The sequence below is a fragment of the Pinus tabuliformis genome, chromosome 8, assembly GCF_031772625.1.
Source record: "Pinus tabuliformis cultivar Carrire ecotype Pingquan chromosome 8, CPIR1, whole genome shotgun sequence".
Lineage (NCBI taxonomy): Eukaryota > Viridiplantae > Streptophyta > Pinopsida > Pinales > Pinaceae > Pinus > Pinus tabuliformis.
The window spans coordinates 136,341,581-136,364,658 of NC_142294.1; the positions used below are offsets into that span (position 1 = coordinate 136,341,581).

Genomic DNA, 23,078 nt, shown 5'->3' on the forward strand with positions numbered 1-23,078 from the left:
GTCCAAACATATCAACATTCGGTATCACCATCTATGAGATTGTGTGTATAGGAGAATCATGTTGCTAGAGTGCATTCCTACTGAGGAACATGATGCATGCATCTTGACTAAAGCACTGTTAAGAGGAAAATTCGAGTTTCATAGAGGAAGGATTGGGGTATATGATAATCCATTTCTTGGCTAGAGGGAGTGTTGAAAATGCAACAAGAAAATCATAATTTAATTTTTTCCTTGAATTAAATTAGGAATAAAATTGTAATTCCACATGATAAGGCAACTTGTACAAGTTAACTAAGTTAAATTGACTTAGTTAGCTCAGTCAATTCAATTTGAGGATCTAACTTGAGTCATGTAGAGTGTCTCCTACTTTATAGGATCCTTGGTTGAGTTTATTTTGACTTGTAATTAATTAATTCCATTTAACTGAGTTAAAGTCAGTTAAACTAGTTCCAACTGATGGAGAAACTAGTAGGAGGTCAGACGGTGGGATAGTGCTTCATGTGTTCAACCAGTTAACTGATGATTCACTCATAAATAACTCATGCATGTCAGATCTGAGAGTTACCCAATTGAGATTGAAGTTCAGGGACAATGTACTATTAGTTGTATAATCATATGAATTGTACAGGTGGTACATGAAGTTAGAGGAAGGCCTATGAGGATTTCGCAATTCATATTGAGGAATTTCCTTGATTAATAGGGGGTTAATTCCCATGGAAACAACGCAAGGAAATAGGCACTTGGGAAAGTCAAAATTTTGTTAAGTATTAGCCTGGGATTTTCTAGGAAGCAGTGAGATAGATAGAGATAGTGTAGAGGTTGCTCGGGCTTGAGAAAAGCATTGTAATCTTCTCATATTTTCTGACTAATGCAATATGCAAATAGAAGGGGTTTTTAGCTGTGAATTTCCCGAGGAAATCATTGTGTAATTTTTTTATTGAATTCTTTCTCATGTATGCTTCATGATTTCACAATCATTTAATTGTTTCCACTAATTAGTAGAGTAGATTCAAGTCTATTGTTTTAGTAAATTACAATTAGCAATTTGAATCTAAAATGAATTTCTACACATTCCACAATAAAGGTTTTTTTGAAGTCTGATGTAGCTAAGTTCAGAGCTCGACACATTTCCTCTTGAAGATTTTCAAAGGCCTCAGTTGCCTCTGGAGTCCAAAAAATGCATCTTTCTTCAGTAATGTTGTTAGTGGTGTTGCTATATTCCCATGATTATTAACAAACTTGCGATAATACCATGTCAACCTGAGAAATCCTTGAATATTCCTTAAGGTTGTGTGGATTTTCCATTCCTTTATGGCTTTAATTTTGTTAGGGTCTACCTTAACACCCTTATGAGGTAAAATATGACCCAAATATTCCACTTCTTGTACTCCAAAGAAACATGTGGAGGGTTTTACATACAATTAATATTTCTCCTCCAATAGTATGAACACCCTATCAACATGTTGAACATGATCTTTCCAAGTCTTTTTGTAGATTAGTGTATCATCAAAAAATACTAACACAAATTTTCTAAGGAAGGGTTTGAAAGTGGAATTCATCAAACCTTTAAATGTGGAAGGTGTATTAAAATAAGGCCAAACACTATGCCCAAAAATTCATAATGACCTTCATCAATTCATAATGTCTTCTGTCTTCATTCTAATTTGATGGTATCATGAATGAAGATCTAGCTTGATGAAGTAAATTTCTCCATGTAGTTCATCCAATAATTCATCAATGACAAGAATGGGAAATTTATCTTTAATAGTCAATTTATTGAGCTCTCTATAATCTAGACACATATGCCATGATCCATCCTTCTTGTGCACCAATTCTACTAGCTAAGAGAAATAACTTTGGCTAGGTTGAATTATACCCGCCTCTAGCATTTCTACAACCATACGTTCAATTTCACTCTTCTGGGGAAAGGGATATGTGCAATTTATGATGTTTTGATTTGTTGATGAATGGTTAATGAATGCATGAGATAACAAATGTTATTACAACTATTATGAAAGGGCATTAGACCTTCTTGATGATTTTCAGATAAGTATCAAACCCCTATGTTTAAATATCCATTCATGACCTATAGATTACATGTTCGACATGTGTTTGCAGAAATGATGATCATGGTTAGGCTTGGTTAGGTCAAGTCCTTGATTAAGTTTTGTGTTAGAGGCTTTGTATTTATGTCTTATTCTTTTGGAAAGTCTCATTGAGTTCTGGGAAGTGATCTGGAGTCTAGTCTTTAAATCGTGACACAAATTTCACAGTTGCAAGCTCAGGACTAGGAAATTGTGACTGCAGTCGCTACCTTGTGGGATTATGCATGCGACTGGAGGCCTATAGTCGCAAGAATGCAGGCTTGTGCATGTGACTAGGAGTCTAGGTCAATGAAAATGCAATCTAGCTCAGGGTTAGGGAACTTAGAGTGGTTTTTTAGCTCCTGGGGGTCCTGTAGCTCTTGAGGAAGGTCAGTAAGTTTCTAGTTTTTGGCCCTACTTTCTTAATTATATATAGGAGGTCAGGTCATATCATAGTAACTCTTTGTCACATGTTTACCCTATTAGATCAGTGAACTTGGGTAAATGTGGGAGGAGTGTGTTACAGATTCAACCATTCTAATTATAAAAAATAAAGATTTGAATAATGTCGGAACAAAGTAAAAATATGGGTTTTCGAGGTATAAATGATTTGACACTCAATATTTCTAAAACTATGTATTATATTTTCTTATTAACTTGAAATCAGAATGAATCATAAGGTGAAACATAAAATCCAACTTAATAAACTTTAGTTAAATAATTTAATCAATAATAACATACAAATTTCATAGGGTCCCCATTATTTCTTTAGTAATATATAAAAATCGGCATTGGTGTACCTTATGTCACATGGTTCATGTTCAAGTTAGAGTTTGACAAAGATGAATTTTGATTCAAATTTGAATTTTGTGATAGGATTCGAATAGGGTTTTTCATTAGGTTCGCGCGTGCACACATACACATATAATTTATTAACCATTCTTATATTTTATTAATATTTAATATGAACTTATTTACTAATATTATAATATATATGATATAAAGTATATTAATAATAAGTAATTGATGAAATAAAATAAAATAAATTATAAACCACTATGGACCATTGTCTATGATATACAATATATTAACAAACAATAAATAGTTTATAAGATAAAAAAAATAGAGAATTATAAACCAATCGTTTGAGGTCGGGTAATTGCAGACCATGGTTTGTGAGAGACAATTTGCGCATCGTGACAAAATTACCTTTGGCGAATATAGCAACAACCTGAGTTGTAACAGGGTGAGCATGTCCAATAATAAGTGTTGGCTACATGGGGCCTGACCCAGGTTCAGCGTTAGTTAGCCAAACAAATCCCTACACTACTGGCGCTTTCGGCATCAGCCCGCGGAGCGCAGACCAAAGTCTCATCCAAAGTAGTATGGGGAGATGATGGAACCAAGTTTCTGCTCCTTGAGATGCTCGTGATGTCAGTTTGTACCCTCTATTCCTACTTTCACGTAGGCTGTTAAGTTCTAGGGCTTTATCATCCTAACCCTTTATTCTGCCCTTCAATACCTCAGCGAAGGAGCACCACTGGCCTTCGCATAGCCCTATCTTGCAGTTTAGGTACTTTCACGCTACTATGAAAATGTATTGTGTGAGTTCCTAGTTATATTTAAGTGTTTTATTTATCTTACTAAACAATCATAGTTAGCACCGCGTAAATAGATATTCTTACTTGTGTTCAATTAACAAACGTAATTACATACATTCGCGCATCACATAAGCATTGTAAATGAAATCCATACACACTATGACAAGATGCATTAACAGGAAACAAAGACACAAAACTTGTAGAATGCTTCTATTTATTGATATCTTCAGATGATTACAAACTTTATCCGCCCTGCACACACAGTTGCAGGGCTCCGCGCACTCAGCGGCGGACTTCCACTGTAGGCCTCCACGCACTTATCTATAGAGCCTCTACTTACGCTACAACCCAAAACTTAGACTTCTCTAAAGACTTCCTCCTTATTGCTTAAGACTTCTTACTTCTAAATCTACTTAGAGCTTACTTACTTAGCTCTTTTTATACAATCCATGGTCTGTGGACCATGGGTAGATCTTTACAGCTAACTTTACACTTTAAAAAATAAGGGTAGACAAACCTTTAGGACTCATGACACCTTTGCACTCCACAACCACGAAATGCGGAAACTTTATAGCTTTGTTACAAAATTTGACCCAAAACATGGGCTTTTAGCCCCAAAATTGTCCTTGTGGGATCCCGTTCCCAACAGGCCCCCAACAAAAACATCGTGACTCTCCCTCGAGTCACTCTATGGGCGTGGAGATCTTAGAGCGAAGACCTCCCAGCTCAACCTGTATGACTGCAACCTCGGCAGTGCACTGTGCAACTGCTTGCTTTGCTTCTTCAACCATCTGCTCGGTCACTGCTCCTGAATTGTCGGCCTGAAGCTTTTTCTAAGTTTCTTGTAGAGTCACAAGCTTTCCTTCAATAGAGGTTGTAAATGCATAAGCCTTATCCAGCCAGGGCTTCAGTTGTGCCTTCAGCACTACTTCCTTGTGTTGTGCTGCATCCACCTGTTCTTTCAACTGCTTAGCCTCCTACAACTTTGCCAATCTCTTTGTGATGGTTCGCGTTGTGCCTTTGACTTCATCATAGCACTTCTGCAGTTCCCGTGCTTCTATCTCTATTTGTTGTACATTAGGGTCCTCCTGTAGGCTTTTCAGGACCTCGAACAACTACTCAAAAATTTGTGTGCAGTTTGCTATTGCATTGTCAACTACTGCTATTGCTTCTATAATAGCAGTTGCACACTACTCCTTTACTTCTAGCAGGGTTGAAGGTTGGGCCTTCAACTGCAATTCGGTAATCTAAAGGTTCAACTCCAACTGAACCCGATCCATCTATGTGTGAGCGTCACGCACCCATGTAGCGAGCTTTCAGACGCGCACCTTGACCAATTCTTCCTCAAGAATGGCCAACTCCGGGACCATTCGGCATGCCTCCTCTATGACCTCAATTCTTTGTTTGTTTTGCGCGGTGACCTTGGTCACGGAAGTGATGGTAGAGTCTCGTTGTAGTTCCATCTTCTCATTGTTAATCCGTTATTCACTGATCACCTATGGGGCATGGTGCTCACGGGCCCTTAACTTCGCCATCACTCCATCCTGCAATAGGTGGAGTGCCTTGCCAGGAAGCGTTGCCAGATTCAACCCTACTCCCTTGAGGGCACTGATAGTGGGCATGTTAGCTTCATTCTCCATGGTTAGTGCTCCATAAGGCAGCACTATCGTGCTGGAGACCTTTGTGCACAACATCTCGGCAGCTTCGAAAGTGCCGATGGCAAGGCTGGTGGACACTGTGCCAGCCTGTGACGTGCGAGTCTACAGCTCCTGCAAACCTATCTGGATAGCCCCCAATATTAGTTGCTGCTACTACTCAAACTGTTCTAGGGCCTCCATGGTGACATCTCACACTGTGTCGTCGATGTCATGCAAATTGCCCTCTGTGAGGGTGATTGGGTCCACCAATGTCTTAGTGGCCTTGGATTTCTTCCTAGACCCTCCTTTCTCCTGCTCCCTTGGATGCTTGATGCGGGCAGACTTCGCTTGTGGGTCCACGTCGTGTTGCTCTATCTACTCATCCGTCTCTTCCTCTGTCTCGGGTGAAGGCGACCTCACGCCTTTGTCAGAGCCCCGCTCTGTTCCACCTGTTTGCTTCTCCGTCTATTGAGTGGAATTGCGCTCCACCTGGGCCTTGTCAGTGGCCTCCTTCTTTCTTTTTTCAGCAAGCTGCATCATCTTGAGCTTGGCCTCCTCCTTGTGCTGCATGGCAGACTTTATCCCTCCCACTGCCAAGTCTACTGTAGTGCTCCATTTCGCCGACCAATGATCAAGTACTATATCAGTGGTGTCATCCGTTGCCAAGTAAGGCAAGTCATACCATGTCTGCGTAGGGTCCTTTCGTGCCTTGACAGACACATGGTGAAAATATTCCTTAAACTCCACATAGCCCTGCAGATTGGCAAACACTATAGGCAACAACTGTGGTTTGCGATTGATGGCCATGCAGATGTTCATCTCCATCAAGATCCAGAAGATCTTGTTGTGCATCCTTAGTCACCCACAGCAAAGCATACTTCGCTACTTCTAGTAGGTCCGGCATGATCGAAGGGAATTGACTGTCCTCTCGCTGCTCCCATGCTACCATCAAAATAGAAAAAAAGAGCCACGCATAGTGGAATGTATTGTTGAGCTCATGTGCCTCGCGACAGTTCGCAAGGAACTCACCACAGAGATAGTGTGCCCAATTGAATTGGATGCCTTCGACGCACTAGGCTGTTAGCGCGACAACAGGTGCCAACACCTCATCGGCGCGACACTTCCTCATCACCTTCCCTACCAAAATCTGCATAAACACCTTTATAGTAGGGTCATTGATGCTCAATATGGAATATCCATGCAACTTCTTCACCAGCTTAAACTTCTCCTTCATGGCCTCCGCAAGGGCCTGCTCACCGCCTTTTCCACCAAATATCATGGCCGAATTTTCACCTGTGTAGGGCAACCACGTGATCCTATGGATTAGTCTGTTAGTGATGGGTATTGGCTCCTCTAGCCACAAACACCCATCATGTAGCAAGCATAGCAGCTACTTGTTGACCAAGACTGTAATCAGGGTGCAGTTGTAGTGCGACACCCATAGCAAGTTGGGCAGACCTGCCTTGTTTACTCCTCTGAGCCACTTTCGCGACTCTAATATGGTCATCCCGGTGGTTGTGTCAATAATGCGGTGCATTAGCTACTCAGTTGTTAAGTGTGGGAACTTCTTATGGTTAGTTAAGTACCATTCTTCAAGTTTTAACAGAGGAACCTGCCCCAAGTGCGGTCCTTCGAAGAAAATCTCATCTGGCGGCAGAGGGATTTGTAGGGGGACCTTTCTCTCATTGATATTTTTTGGCACCTTGGTCTTTCCCTTGCGCAGAGGGATGTACTCAGGCAACTGAGTGATAGGGTTAGCACCCTGGACTTCAACTTCCACCACGTCTATCCCCAAGTCCTCATCATCCATCAGGATGTCTTCAATTTCCTCCTCCTCCGGCTCCATATTGATGGTTTTACCCTTTTCCTGTGTCGTGGGCTTGTCCTCTGGTGGATTTCTTCTCAGTGATGCGCACACTAGTATTGCAGGATGCTTGCCCTTTTATCCTTCGTGCTCTCCTTGGTTGGGGTCGACTTTGGTCTCGGTGTCCTTGGTGATTTGGTGACTTCCGCTAATACTTTGGCATCCTCTGGAACAAATTCTTTTGCCTCCATAACAATTTCCGGCACCGACTCCTTTACTTTCATTGCTTTGGTATCCATAGCTTCTGTGGGTGCCGACATGATTTTCTACAATAACTCCTGTGTCACCTTCGGCAATGTCTCAAATACTGAATTGGTTATCAGAGCTTAAAAGTTCTCGTGGTTCATGTGAACCTGAGAGCTCAACAACGCAATTCTCAAAATGCCAAGTGTTTTTCGCTAGGTGACCACCTGTAATTTAAAGGTAATTTTGAATTCACATCCAACCATTCCCCCATATTTGCTTCATTAATGTCGGATTGGCAGCAGATTTTCAAGGATTTGATTCATAAATTCTGTCTTAAATTCCAACCACCCACCCCATTTGACCACATTTCTACTGTCAAATCATGAACAGTAACTTTAACGGTCACTTTCCATCTGACCTGCGTGATTTATCCTTGGGTAGCACAGCTTCCTTCACGTTGTCGTGAATCCTGTGACACTCCCTTACTTTGCACAATCCTCCAATTGCATAGCTCCACAACCCAAGAAGTGTATTTTATAGTCCCGCACCTCCTTTCAGCTACCTAGAGCACTAACACTGTGCTACCTGCATATAGTCACATCGCCGGACCACCGGTGTATGGCTTCAATCAACTGTCATTCACCTTTCCTAGGAAGGGATCTTTATTCAATTTAACCAACTGAACTGCTCCTCCGTTGGTAATCTCCTTAATGACATAGGGTCCTAACCAGTGCATTCTGAATTTCCCTAGAAATTTTTCAAACTTACTGTCACATAACAAAACCAGGTCATTACCTTAAAGGTGTGCAGCATAATGTGCCTATCATGCCATGCTTTTCGCACTGCTTTTAGACCTGTTGGTGGAATCCAGATAGAAATATTTCTTCCTCAAGCTTAGCTAGTTGCGTGAGCCTCTCTTCCATGGCTCCATGATCCGTTATACCCATGAGTGCTATATGTGTAGACTAGGCACAATGTATTCCATGGGAATCACTTCTTCAACACCATATACGCTAAAGGGTGTCTGTCCAGTCAACTTCTTGCATGTCATCCGATAGGCCCATAATACTGTGGGTATGCGCAGGTCCCAATCACTTCGTTGAGCATTGCAAACCTTGGTCAGCGCATTCTCCAGTACTTTATTGAATGCTTCCACCATCCCATTACGCTACGGGTGATAAGGCGTGCTCTTCTGGTGTTGGGCGTGGAATCCCCCCAAGGCAAGTTTTGGGGCTTAAAGCCCAAGTTTTGACTGAGTCCAATGTAAAGACTCCGCGATTTATGGGCGCGGAGCGCGAAGTTGTCATTGAGTCATAGGGTTGTTCGCCCTTGCTTTTGTAATGTAATGTTAGTTTGAGAGATCTACCCATGGTCCGCAGACCATGGGATTGTATAAATAGAGCAAGACTCTAAGTGTAAAGGGAGAAGATCTAAGGAATATCCATCGAGTCAAAGTGTAGAGTCGTGTCTTTGGGTCATAGAGTAGGAGAAGGCTCTGCAGCTGAGTGCGCAGAGGCCTAGTAGTCTGCAGCTGAGTGCGCGGACCCCTATAGCTGAGTGTACAAGGCAGGTCGAGTTTGTAACCATTGGAAGCATTAATAAAGAGAAGTTTTACCATATTTTCTATGTATCTTTTCCTGTTTTATGCATTGAAATATATTGGGTATGAATTTTAAGGTTACTATTTATTTACTACGCGAACTTATATGAATGTGCTGAATAAGTAAATCTAATAGAAGGTATCTTCTACGTGCAGATAACTAATTGTGATAAGAAGATAAGTAATATTCCACAATGTGACTTGGGGAAATAGTGCAGATCACTGCCCTAGCCGCACGAAAACCCCACAACCCTTGGGTAGGGTTGTGCAAAGCCAAATATAACAGTGTGCGAAGGCCTTCTAGGTCAGGGAAGTGCACGAAGTAACCTACACGAAGGTATTCATAGTTGGACTAAATCAACCCCTTAGACATCTCAAGGGTGTGGAAGCCTGGTTCCAGCATCCCTCGATACTGCTTCGGGTGAGACCTAAGTCTGCACTCCACGGACTGTTTCCGAAAGGACCAGTAGTATAGGGATTTGTTTGGCTAATTAACTCAGAACCTGGGTGAGGCCCCAACAAGCCAAGAAATGGTTTCGTTGCCAGGACCAAAATCTGCATAGAGATGTCTGATGTCGTATCATTGGAATCCAACTAAGAAAGAAATTGAAGATTGGTTGGATAGGAAAATTCATGAGTTCACGACACAGGAGAACAGGAATCTGCTACTATCAAAGGAAAAGTGGTTAGACTGCTACCTATACACGGAAATCCATGGAATTTTCTTCGCATCTTTCCCTACTGAGTTGTACGAGTGGATCGCGAAGCTAGCAGATAGCTAAGGGAGGTGGAAACTTGATAATTCTATTGTGTGGACTCCAGAGTTGGTGCACATATTGGAAGCATCGGAGGATAAGATCACGCGCACTGTTGATCACTAGCTCAATCAGATTATAGGAGGATTCATTATTGAGTTCGTGGTAGACACTTCAGTCAGCTATAGCGAGGCAGAATGATGCTTTCTAAAAGGACCACGAAGTAAGTACATTAAGTATTTGAACACTTGGATTAAAATTCCACTGTGTGAAAAGAAGATTATGAAAATACAATGATGTTCAGAGCTATGTGAAGTGGGAGAATTTACAGAAACAAAGGTAGTACAGAACTAGAAACTAGCCCCTTAATTTCACCTCCATGAGGGGACAAGGAGGAGCTCGTGAGGGTCTCACCAAGAAGTGCGATCAATTTGATAAGGTAGAGGATTCTGCACATACCACCCCCACCCACACCACCACTAGTTTCACTGCCTTTACTCCCATCTTCGCCCGAACCACCTCTACCACCACCGCGAGTCAATATGGCAGGCGCAATAAAATTTCTGGTGTTCAAGGAAGTAGGGAATGAAAATCCGAACTAGTTTTGGTTCATGATAAAAGTTGTATGGGAAGCACAAGGAGTTATATATGATAACATAAAGAAAGTGACGTTGGTCAGTGCTTTGCAGGATCGCGCGTTGACCTGGTATATTAAGCATTCTAATGACAATTCGAATGTAGGGATCACAGATATCCAAATTACGCTGAACAAAGAATTTAGCAGGCTGAAGTCAGAGGCGCAGTCGATCATTAGGTTCAAGGAGATCACAATGCTACCAGGCGAGACTCCTTGGGAGTTGGATCAGAGACTAAAGTGCATAATTCGCGAAGCCAATATGACTTTGACAGATGGACAACACCGCGAATGGTTTGTAGCATCGCTAGCGCCGCACTTGAGGAACACGCTGTCACAATAGAGGTTAACGACTCAGTCAGAGGCCTTGGAGATCCTGATGAGATTGCATGAGACCCCAATATAGGATCCTAACCTGGGATTTCAGCATATCCACACACAGTTGAAAAACCTATGCCTTGAGATGTAGAGTCTGAAACAGGACAGGACAGCTCCCCCGAAAGTACGCAAAGAAGTATGGTGCGTAAAGTGCAAGGGTCAAGGACATGACAAGGACCACTCCCCGGTGTTTGTGAATCACCTCGCAGGAGAAGGGTTGATGCCACTAAGACTGGAGGCACAAGTAGGACCTAGCACGGCACCTACTTTGTGGTGCACGATTTTTCAAATAGGAGGAAAGCATATTACGAACAACTACTATCTGTTGTAGAAGTACACGCAGAATTCGCAACAACTATTCTGTAATTTCTGTAGATCAGTGGGACATGATGAGTGTACGTGTAGAAACTATGAGCTAATGATGGATAGGACTCCCACCTACAGAGTTCAGACTGAAACACGACCCCTTGACCAGAATGCAGGAATGGTGCTAACCGAATTTTAGGGGCACGGACGAGACCGAGGTGGAGGAGGACCTAGAAGAGGTTGCGGACAACTGATTTGTTACAATTGTGGGGGGCCAGGACATTATTCCTATGATTGTACAAATCCAACATGTCCATCATGTCTGTATTGTATGTTGTTTGATCATGAGATGGAGGATTGTCCCACACTAATAGCTAGGTTGCGCGATGAGGTTTGAACCGCACGAGAAAGACCCCTATGTGAACATTGTGCTCCAAAGTGGAATTACAATAGGATATGATAAAGGAAAGCATCTTGAAGATATTACTTGGGTTTGCAAGGCTCTGACGAAAGAACCAGAGTTTGATTTGGAGCGCATTAAGGAAACCTTCATGGAAGCTAGGAAGAGCTTCGCTGATGCCTCCACTTTAGGAAGCAAAGATAGAACGGAGCCAGAAATAGACCCATCAATTCTCTCAACGTTCCTAGAAACATGCATGAAGCTACTACGTGATAGTAAGGCTGTAAAGGGATTGTAGGAACTCATTAATAGATGCGCTGGGACTGTTCTAGGAGAACTACGCGTAGTCCGGAAGATTGGAAAGCATGCAATGAGGATAGGAAGAGAAATGAGGTTGACCTCACAAATTGGAGAATATGAGATGGACCAAGTGATTTTGGACCTAGGATCGGACATGAATGTTCTGTCAAAGCAGACATGGGAGCACATGGGAAGGCCTATGCTGCAATGGTCTCCTATCCAGCTATGAATGGCGAACCAGCGAAAGATCATACCTATGGGAAGATTGCAGGGAATCACCATGGATATTGAAGGGGCAAGCACGCTATCAGGCTTTGAAGTGATAGAGATTGTTGATGATAGCAGTCCCTACCACCTGCTCTTATGAATCGATTGGGCCACTGACATGAACGGGGTGATAAACTTGAAGAAGTGAAAAATGATTTTTGATAAAAAAAGTCTATGCGCATAGTCATACCTTTGGATCCTGCTGAGGGCTCGCGCTACACAGAACCGGCGCATGACTATGAAAGCGACGATGACTTGGACTGCATCTACAAGATAACCGTGCGAGAGCAAGACTAGGTAAATCCCATCGTGCATGGATGAATCTCATGGGAGTGCGAAAGCTCCTATACATTGGATTCGGACAAAGAAATAGAGTGATGGAAGAACCAGTTACACAAGGTAACCACGCTGAACTGTAACATGATGACGAGATCATTGCACTGCGTATCGATAGAGGTAATGGATCTACCTACTTATGATGGGTTAAGTGAGGTAGATGCTTTCTTGAACAAATTTGAAAGAGAGGTGCCAAAGCAGCAACGTTTTGACGCTTTGAAATGGGTACTGCATGCTACACCCGCGAGGTGGTGGGGCATGCACCAAGGAAGCTTTGAGGACTGTCACGAATGCAGGAGAATGATGTGCATGCTATTTGGGAAGCCTTAGATGCGATTAACAGATAAGACTGCCAGATGGAACGGTCCGTGCACGCACCTTTCCAGGTGGGTACAACCTACGTGGATGCACATGGACTTCGCGTTAGGGGACACGGTCAATAAGCATGTCCAGACGAGGTAATTATGCGAATGACCCCTCTAGTTGGGATGAAGAACTATGGAAAGAACGAGTGTGCAGAAGCCTTTAACGAAGTGTGCAAAGCACTGAACAAGGCATATGATGCACAACAGAGTGATTGGGACCTATGTGTTCCAATAGTTCTGTGGGCTTATAGGACAACGTGCAAGAGGTTGACGAGACAGACACCTCTGAGGCTGGCCTATGGAGCGAATGTTGTAGTCCCAATAGAGTATAATATGCCTAGTCCGCGCATAGTAGCGCTGGTGGATATGACGGCTAGCGAAGTTTTGGAAGAAGGAATAGCGCAGTTGAACGAAGAAGAATGCTTGGGACCTGAAGAAGAAATCCGACAGGGTTCTCTTAGGCTCCAAGAACTCATGAAAGAAAGAATGTGGTTGTGGGAGAAAAGTGCTCTGGTAGAAACATAAGTCAAGAAGCTTGAGGAAGAAATAAATAAGGATATTCTTGATAAGAAAATCAGGGTGATAAAACATAGTGCACACTAATACGGTGACAAATTTGGGGACTACCGTCGAGAGTTGATCAGCTTGATGCCTTGGATAGGACTGTATATTACTAAAGGGATCACCCATGATGGAGGAATGCAGATGGTGAAGTGCGCGATGCAAATAGTAAAACCAAAAGACGGATTTGTTCCAGGAAAAGTGATGGATGGTTGGAACCTTATACAAGTGTCGTGGCCACCTGACTAGCTGTGGGAAGTATAGTCTTAGTGCTCCAGGTAGTTGAAGGGAGGCACGGGACTATAAACTACTCTACTAGGAGCTGTGCGATGTCGGAACTGCGTTCAGGAGAAAAGTGTCACAAGGTCCGCGACCGCGCAAGGGGGGTTGCACTGCTGCGCGGGTTGGCTGGAAAATGACCGTTGTAGTCACTATTCACGATGTGATGCTTGACTTGAGACCAAATGGAGCGGGCGACAGGCATTTAAGACGAGCTTTATGGGCAAGATTTGGGAAAATCTGCCGCCAAGGGAGCATTAATGGATCGAATTTGGGGTGAATGGTCGAATTCAAATTCAAAAGACGCTATAAATTACAAAGGGATGTCCAATAAACAACACTTGGTCATTTGTGAATTGAGCTGTCATGCACCCTGAGTATTCCGAACCGAGACCTGTTTGTCCTGTGGAGAGCATGGGTTGAGCACCTAAGTGAATGGTTGAGAGCTGTCTGGATGAAAAAGATGGCAGCGTCTGAAGAAGCCAGGGAAATTGCCGAGATGACCGTCGAAGAAGCCACGCAGGCCATGACCATAGAAGATGCCCCTAAGGGCACCGAGATTGTTGCAGAAATCCCTAAATCACCGCGCATGCTGAGACCGAAGAAAGATAAACAACTAATGATTCTAGTGCGTGTGTCCCCTCAAAACCCACTGCACATCAGATTAACAATGGAGGAAAAAGGGAAAGCGGTTAACCTGGAAACCGATGAGGAGGAAGAAGACCTTGAGGATCTCATAATTGAAGAGGACAAGGACGAGGGCATGGAGGAAGAAACCGAGGTTGCGCACCCTCCAACAAAGTTTCCTGTGTATTTCCCCCCACGGAAGGGGAAGGCAAAGGTTCCCAAGGACCTCGATGAGAGCAAGAGCTATCTGTAGACTCTGCTCCTCCCGGACGATATCATTTTTGAAGGAACGCACCTGGGACGGGTGCCAAATTTAAAGTTCGAAGATTGGGATCTCACTAACCACGAGAAATTCCCTCACTTGGTGACCGTAGTTCATGACATCGAAGCAGAACACCGCAGCGGGAGTTATATAATTAGAGCCACAAAATTGGTTACGCAGAGTCGAGAAGGCAGGGTTGTTGAACCTTCTCTGGGTGCCGCATTACCATCGTGCCCCAGTGACTATATTTGTCATCAGGCAGTTGCTCTGCCTGGTGCATGGTGGGTGTTTGTGGCTGGAGGATCCCATCTGTTACAGATCCATTTGGGCACATCAACCCCAACTTACGGATCGATACTATTAGGACCCATCAAACCCTAGTATAAGTCGTTACATGCCTTAAAAGAGTTAGTCATCAATATGCCTTACTTCCAAAGAAGTTCCATCACTGAAAACATCCAAAAACTACCTCTAAGAAGATCAGCACAGGTAGGCCTTCATTAGGGTGTGCTGCAATGCAAACCATATACTGACTGGGTGCTATGCATCACACTTGGTCCCTCTTTGGCCTGAGCTAAGCGAATTTGAGCAAAGTTTCATGAGGGTTTGAAGATTCCTTATCCATTGGAAGCCTCTAGAAGTTTCTTAAATGCCACCTACACCAATGAGTTCGCTTTTGGATGAGAAAGGGAATAAGGAATCATCAATCCCCTATCCCTTCTTCCATGGAACTGATTTCTAAATTTAGAAAGGCATTCATGAACACCATTGATGGCATAACCTCCTTCACTCACCTATAAATAGATCACTCATCTAAGAGATCAGGGGCTGAAAATATTGAGTTGTAAGGAGATGTTGGTGATATGAGATTAGAATTGAGTGCAAGTATTGTAATAGTGTTGGAGTGTCTTGCTTTTCATGAGGTGATGAAGGATTGAATTGGAAGGATGACACTGGATCGAGCTCATATGGGTTGTAATCTTTCCTCTTATCAATAAAGTTTTCAAGACTTTTTCCTTATGCTTGTGTTATATGTTAATGCATTCATATGTATATCATGTTTTCGATTCCATGTTATTTATAAGCAATAGATCATTATGCTTTGATTGGTTTTTGTTTTTGTGATTGTGCAGGTACTTTCCAAGTGACTTAAGTATGGAAAGGAGCAACAAGATCAGTCAAGGGAGACAAGGAGCTAGCGAAAACTACAAGTAGGTTTCTCTTCTCTCTTGTTTTATCTGTTGATTATAGAAAATGTTAAGATTACTTTGTTTGTTGTTTCTACATCCGCTACTAGATCTAGAGGGTTAGGCGTTTGTCCAAGAACACTAAATATTCCATCTACCTCATAGCCATGAGTAGTCCACTTAGGTAAATGTAATGAAGCTTGGGGGGCATGCACTTAGTGATAAATTTAAGTTTCCTTGTAGGTTATGTGAAGGAAATCACCCCATTCACCTTTGTCCCTATCTGGACGAAGCCAAAAAGGTGTTGGATAACCATCTTGCTTCACCGCAGCGACTTCCATATGGTTACAGGAGACTCTCCCTTTCATCATGCTAGGGGCATGTAAACCAATCTCAATCATAGTTTTTCATTTTAAGCTTGTGTAAAAATGAAACTGAATCCAATCATAGTTTTTTGTTTCAAGCTTGTGTAAACATGAAATTGAACCCAAGCATAGTTATCTATGGTTCAAGCTTGTGTAAAAATGAACCCATTTCCATTTTAACCCTTGTGATTGCCATTCTATCAGCCTTTTCATCAGATGAGCTTTGTTTTCATCCCATCGCCACCATCCCTTTGGCCGATCATATGCTTTCACTTGGTTGTTTTAGCTTTTCGAGGAACAGTTGCAATGAGTGGTCTTATTAGCCAGCCTCTTCACATAAATCAACATGTTTTGAGAAGTCCAACAGCACCAGAACCAGTTGCTACACTAGACACCACTCGTTCCTCAAAATGCAGTCCTCTTTAAGCTCTTTTCAAACTCTCTAAATATGAAAGATTGTCGAGTGTTTGTCCTTTCCAGAACGTTAATGGATTGGAAATGATATTTGTCTTGTATTATTTACGCTTTTTTCGGACTTGAGAGATTATTTTACGAAAAAGAACTTGTGGAGTTTCCTTTTCATCCCTTTTCAAACTCTCTAAACATGAAAAGGACCGAGTTGTCTTTGTCATTAAACTCGTTAAAAACATCAAATAGTGACAAGCTTGTCCATCTAAGACAAGGCCGAGTTTCACCTTCGCTAGAATCGTTAAAGCATCAAATAGCAATGGGTTCACCTGAAGGGTGAATTATACAACAAGCATATGTTATCCTTTTCAAGCTTGATAAAAAATAAAGAGGTACTAGTCAACAATGACCGGGGAAAAAGGGAAAAAGTTGAGAAAACTTTATGGTAGAAAGTCGCTCTTGAACATGACACTTTCACTTCATCTACATGACTATTTGGGTTAGGTTATCTGCTTGATGGTTATCACAACGTTGGTCTATCATACCATCAATTACTTGGTTTTGGGTCAATGCTACCAATTCATTCAGTGTCGTCAATATGTTCAAGAAAAGTCATTCAGTTCAAACTTCATCTGTTGCAATACTATAAACCTTCATTTTTATGATTTCCATTCCTGAACCTTATGTCGTCAGTCGATTTTCATCTCCAAAATAATTTACCTTGTTTCATGTCGTAGATGTGGGATACATCAAGGCCCTCCTGCAACAAGTTGCTTCTTGTCGACATCAACACATCATCCAAGAAGTTAACTTAGAAACACCCCTTCAGTACCTTGAAGCATGCATACATCAATGCAAGGATTCTCGCTTCCGGAGATAGGTTGACATCAATGACCTTCGACCGAAAGACTTTGTATGGTGTTCAACATCAAATCATTTATTCACACCATGTAAAATGTATTGTAGTACCTTGAGGGTCATTATCATTATCGATGATTCCTCTCGCGTCTGTTAACAGCTTACATCATTGGTTGGTAATTAGACAATGTCTTTCCATGTTCGACTTCAGAGCATCTACTCACATGGTTAGATTTGTACTTGAGCGAAATATTGGACGAGATTGAAGACCCCGGATCTAGTTTCATCCATCCGAGCTGCGATATTTTTAGGAGTACTAAATCAAATGTACAATGGCCTTACATTTATGGTCAACCATTCATGGGTCTATATCTATAGATGACTATATTTGTATATGTAATGAAAGTTTATAAGCTGAGCATGGGTATGCCTCCCTCAGCTAGTTCATGAGAAAAATCAAATTATCATGATATATGTATTGTAATTGATGTAGGTCACCTTCTGTTTGAAACCTCCTCTCCTCGCGATAAATCATTTCACCCGACATAGATATTTACGACTTCATGCTTTAGGGGGCAACTGTTACAGATCCATTTCGGCACATCAACCCCAACTTACGGATCGATACTATTAGGACCCATCAAAACCCTAGTACAAGTTGTTACATGCCGTAAAGAAGTTTGTCATCAGAATGTCTTACTTCCAAAGAAGTTCCATCACTAAAAACATCCATAAACTACCTCTAAGAAGATCAGCGCAGGTAGGCCTTCATTAGGGTGTGCTGCAATGCAAACCATACACTAACTGGGTGCTATGTAGCACACTTGGTTCCTCTTTGGCCTGCGCTGAGTGAATTTGAGCAAAGTTCCATGAGGGTTTGAAGATTCCTTATCCATTGGAAGCCTCTAGAAGTTTCTCAAATGCCACCTACACCTTTGAGTTCGCTTTTGGATGAGAAAGGGAATTAGGAAACATCAATCCCCTATCCCTTCCTCCATGGAACTGATTTCTAAATTTAGAAACTCATTCATGAACACCATTGATGGCATAACCTCCTTCACTCACCTATAAATAGATCACTCGTCTAAGAGATCAGCGGCTGAAAATATTGAGTAGTGAGGAGATGTTGGTGATATGAGATTAGAATTGAGAGCAAGTATTGTAATAGTGTTGGAGTGTCTTGCTTTTCATGAGGTGATGAAGGATTCAATTAGAAGGATGACACTGGATTGAGCTCATATAGGTTGTAATATTTCCTCTTATCAATAAAGTTTTCAAGACTTTTTCCTTCTGCTTGTGTTATATGTTAATGCATTCATATGTATATCATGTTTTCGATTCCATGTTATTTACAAGCAATAGATCATTATGCTTTAATTGGTTTTTGTTTCTGTGATTGTGTAGGTACTTTCCAAGTGACTTAAGCATGGAAAGGAGCAGCAAGATCAGTCAAGGGAGACAAGGAGCTAGCGAAAACTACAAGTAGGTCTCTCTTCTCTCTTGTTTTATCTGTTGATTATAGAAAAGGTTAAGATTACTTTTTCTGTTGTTTCTAGATCCGCTACTAGATCTAGAGGGTTAGGCATTTGTACAAGAACACTAAATATTCCATCTATCTCATAGCAACGAGTAGTCTACTTAGGTAAATGTAATGAAGCTTGGGGGCATGCACCTAGTGATAAAATTAAGTTTCCCTGTAGGTTATGTGAAGGGAATCACCCCATTCACCTTTGTCCCTAACTGGACGAAGCCAAAAAGGTGTTGGATAACTGTCCTGCTTCACCGCAATGACTTCCATCTGGTTACAGGAGACTCTCCCTTTCATCATGTTGGGGACATGTAAACCAATCTCAAGCATAGTTTTTCATTTTAAGCTTGTGTAAAAATGAAACTGAATCCAAGCATAGGTTTTTGTTTCAAGCTTGTGTAAACATGAAACTGAACCCAAGCATAGTTATCTATGGTTCAAGCTTGTGTAAAAATGAAACCATTTCCATTTTAACCCTTGTGATTGCCATTCCATCAACCTTTTTGTCAAATGAGCCTTGTTTTCATCCCATTTCCACCATCCCTTTGGCCGATCATACGCTTTCACTTGGTTGTTTTACCTTTTTGAGGAACAGTTGCAATGAGTGGTCTTATTAGCCAACCTCTTCACATAAATCAACATGTTTTGAGAAGTTCCAACATCACCGGAACCAGTTGCTACACTAGACACCACTCGTTCCTCAAAATGGAGTCCTCTTTAAGCTCTTTTCAGACTCACTAAATATGAAAATATTGCCGAGTGCTTGTCGTTTCCAGCTCGTTAACGGATTGGTAATGATATCTGTCTTGTATTATTTTACGCTTTTTCAGACTTGAGATATTTTTTTATGAAAAAGAACTTGTGGATTTTCCTTTTTGTCCCTTTTCAAACTCTCTAAACATGAAAAGGACCGAGTTTTCCTTGTCGTTAAACTCGTTAAAAACATCAAATAGCGACAAGCTTGTCTATCTAAGACAAGGTCGAGTTTCACCTTCGCTAGACTTGTTAAAGCATCAAATAGCGATGGGTTTGCCCAAAGGGTGAATTATACAACAAACATATGTTATCCTCCTCAAGCTTGATAAAAAATAAAGAGGTACTGGTCAACAATGACCAGGGAAAAAGGGAAAAAGTCGAGAAAACTTTATGGTAGCAAGTTGCTCTTGAACATGACACTTTCACTTCAGCTCCGTGACTATTTGGGTTGGGTTATCTGCTTGATGGTTATCACACCATTGGTATATCATACCATCCATTACTTGGTTTTGGGTCAATGCTTCCAATTCATTCAGTGTCGCCGATATGTTCAAGAGAAGTCATTCACTTCAAACTTCATCCATTGCAATACTATAAATCTTCTTTTTTATGACCAGCATTCCTGAACCTTGTGTCTTCATTGGATTTTCATCTCCAAAATCATTTACCTCATTTCGTGTCGTAGATGTGGGATACATCAAGGCCCTCTTGCAACAAGTTGCTTCTTGTCGACATCAGCACATCATCCAAGAAGTTAACTTAGAAACACCCCTTTAATACCTTGAAGCTTGCATACATCAATGGCAGGATTCTCACTTCCGGCGATAGCTTGACATCAATGACCTTCGACCGAAAGTCTTTGTATTGTGTTCGACAGCAAATCATTTATTCACACCATGTGAAATGTATTGTAGTACCTTGAGGGTCATTATCATTATCGGTGATTCCTCACGCATCTGTTAACAGCTTACATCATTGGTTGGTAATCAAACGATGTCTTTCCATGTTCGACTTCAGAGCATCTATTCGCATGGTTAGATTTGTACTTGAGCGAAAGATTGGGCGAGATTGAAGACCTTGGATCTAGTTTCATCCATCTGGGCTGCGATATTTTCATGAGTACTAAATCAAATGTACAATGGCCTTACATTTATGGTCAACCATTCATGGGTCTATATCTATAGATGACTATACTTGTATATGTAATGAAAGTTTATAAGCTGAGCATGGGTATGCCTCCCTCAACTAGTTCATGAGAAAAATCAAATTATCATGATATATGTATTGTAATTGATGCAGGTCACCTTCCATTTGAAACCTCCTCTCCTCGTGATAAAGCATTTCACTCGACATAGATATTTACGAATTCATGCTTTAGGGAGCAACTGTTACAGATCCATTTGGGCACATCAACCCCAACTTACGAATCAATACTATTAGGACCCATCAAACCCTAGTACAAGTTGTTACATTCCCTAAATAAGTTAGTCATTAGAATGCCTTACTTCCAAAGAATTTCCATCACTAAAAACATCCAAAAGCTACCTGTAAGAAGATCAGCACAGGTAGGCCTTCATTAGGGTACACTACAATACAAACCATACACTAATTGGGTTCTATGCAGTGCACTTGGTCCCTCTTTGGCCTGCGCTGAGTGAAATTGAGCAAAATTCTGTGAGGGTTTAAATATTCCTTATCCATTGGAAGCCTCTAGAAGTTTCTCAAATGCCACCTACACCTTTGAGTTCGCTTTTGGATGAGAAAGAGAATTAGGAAACATCAATTGCCCATCCCTTCTTCCATGCAACTGATTTCTAAATTTAGAAAGGCATTCATGAACACCATTGATGGCATAACCTCCTTCACTCACCTATAAATAGACCACTCATCTAAGAGATCGAGGGCTGAAAATATTGAGTTGTAAGGAGATGCTGGTGATATGAGATTAGAATTGAGTGCAAGTATTGTAATAGTGTTGAAGTGTCTTGCTTTTCATGAGGTGATGAAGGATTGAATTGGAAGGATGACACTGGATTGAGCTCATATGGGTTGTAATCTTTCCTCTTATCAATAAAGTTTTCAAGACTTTTTCCTTATACTTGTGTTATATGTTAATGCATTCATATGTATATCATGTTTTCAATTCCATGTTATTTATAAGCAATAGATCATTATGCCTTGATTGGTTTTTGTTTCTGTGATTGTGCATGTACTTTCCAAGCGACTTAAGTACGGAAAGGAGCAACAAGTAGGTTTCCCTTCTCTCTTGTTTTATCTATTGATTATAAAAAAGGTTAAGATTACTTTGTCTGTTGTTTCTACATCTGCTACTAGATCTAGAGGGTTAGGCATTTGTCCAAGAACACTAAATATTCCTAAAACACCATCCCCATCACGGACCACCTTATCCATCGAATTACTCAGCTCTTGTGTAAAGGAGAGTACCCCGCAGACATTTCGGATGGTAAGAGCAGTGATTTGGCCATCGCGGAGGCCATGAAAAAGAAATACAAGCTGGAGAAGAAAAAGAGGGGCTATGCAATCTCCAACATCAACAATAAAGTAGTCAAAGTTGCAACCCAGATACTGGTAGGTAAGCTCATGTGGAAGTGTCACGCGGATGAGGTGCCCATGCCAGTGGTTGCACTTGCTAAACATTGCGTGGAGGGGGTCCAGTTTAACTGGTCTGAATTTTTGTGCAAGGAGTTCCTGGAAAATTTCCGCGAGGCACAGGAACAAGAGAAAACCTTCCATTATGCATGGCTTCTACTATCCATAGTGCTGGTGGCTTGGGAATTTCCAGAAGATAGCTAGTTCCCCACAATTGCAAGGGATCTCCCAAGGGCTGTGAAGTACGCTTCGCTATGGGCCACTAAAGATGCGAACCGGATCTGCAACAGTAAAATATTCTAGGTGTTCATGGAGATGAACATCAGAATGGGGATTAACCGCAAGACGCAGTTATCACCCACTGTCTACAACAGCCTACAAAGTTTCATAGAGTTTAAAGCAGACTTTCATCACATCTACCTTAGGGTGCACAAGGACCTTGCAAAGAAGTGGAATCAGCTACCATATATGTGGTCGTCGGAGTGGCACGCTCCCGACATATCTGCACTAGAAAAATATGTTGCGTAAAAGAAGGAGGCCAAACTGCACTTAGCACAGTTGGCGGAAAAGAGAAGGAAAGAAGCAGTAGCAGCAAAGGTGCAGGAGGCATGGGACACTGCGCAGATAGTAGCACAACAACAAAATGCCACAGCAGCAGCATAGAAGGTAGCAAAGAAGGCGTGCCAGGGCCAGAAGTCACCTTCGTCGAAGCAGGAGCAAGAGATGGAAATAGAGGTAGAGGAGGGCAGCACAGACCCACAGATAGTGTCGACACTATTAAAGTGCCAGTGCCCGAGCGAGCGGATGGGGTCGCGCAAGAAGATAAAAGTGTCGAAGTTGTCTATCGACCCAATCACCCTTACTAAGGGGAATCTGCACGATATAGGGGAGACGGTACGTGATGTCACCACAGAGGCCCTCTAG

The 23,078-nt window shown here is 41.8% G+C and overlaps 1 protein-coding gene across 1 annotated transcript; it reads left to right on the plus strand.

Annotated features, from left to right (window-relative positions):
• The first annotated feature begins 12,818 nt into the window (after window positions 1–12,818).
• On the plus strand, window positions 12,819–13,238 carry LOC149234483 (uncharacterized). Its single transcript, XM_089368287.1, has one exon. The coding sequence runs from the start codon at window positions 12,819–12,821 to the stop codon at window positions 13,236–13,238; it is 420 nt and encodes a 139-aa protein (XP_089224413.1).
• The last annotated feature ends 9,840 nt before the right edge of the window (window positions 13,239–23,078 follow it).

What these genes read in the sequence shown, in the direction of transcription:
- LOC149234483 (XM_089368287.1), top strand. Translation starts at nt 12,819, where the DNA reads ATGACCCCTCTAGTTGGGATGAAGAACTATGGAAAGAACGAGTGTGCA.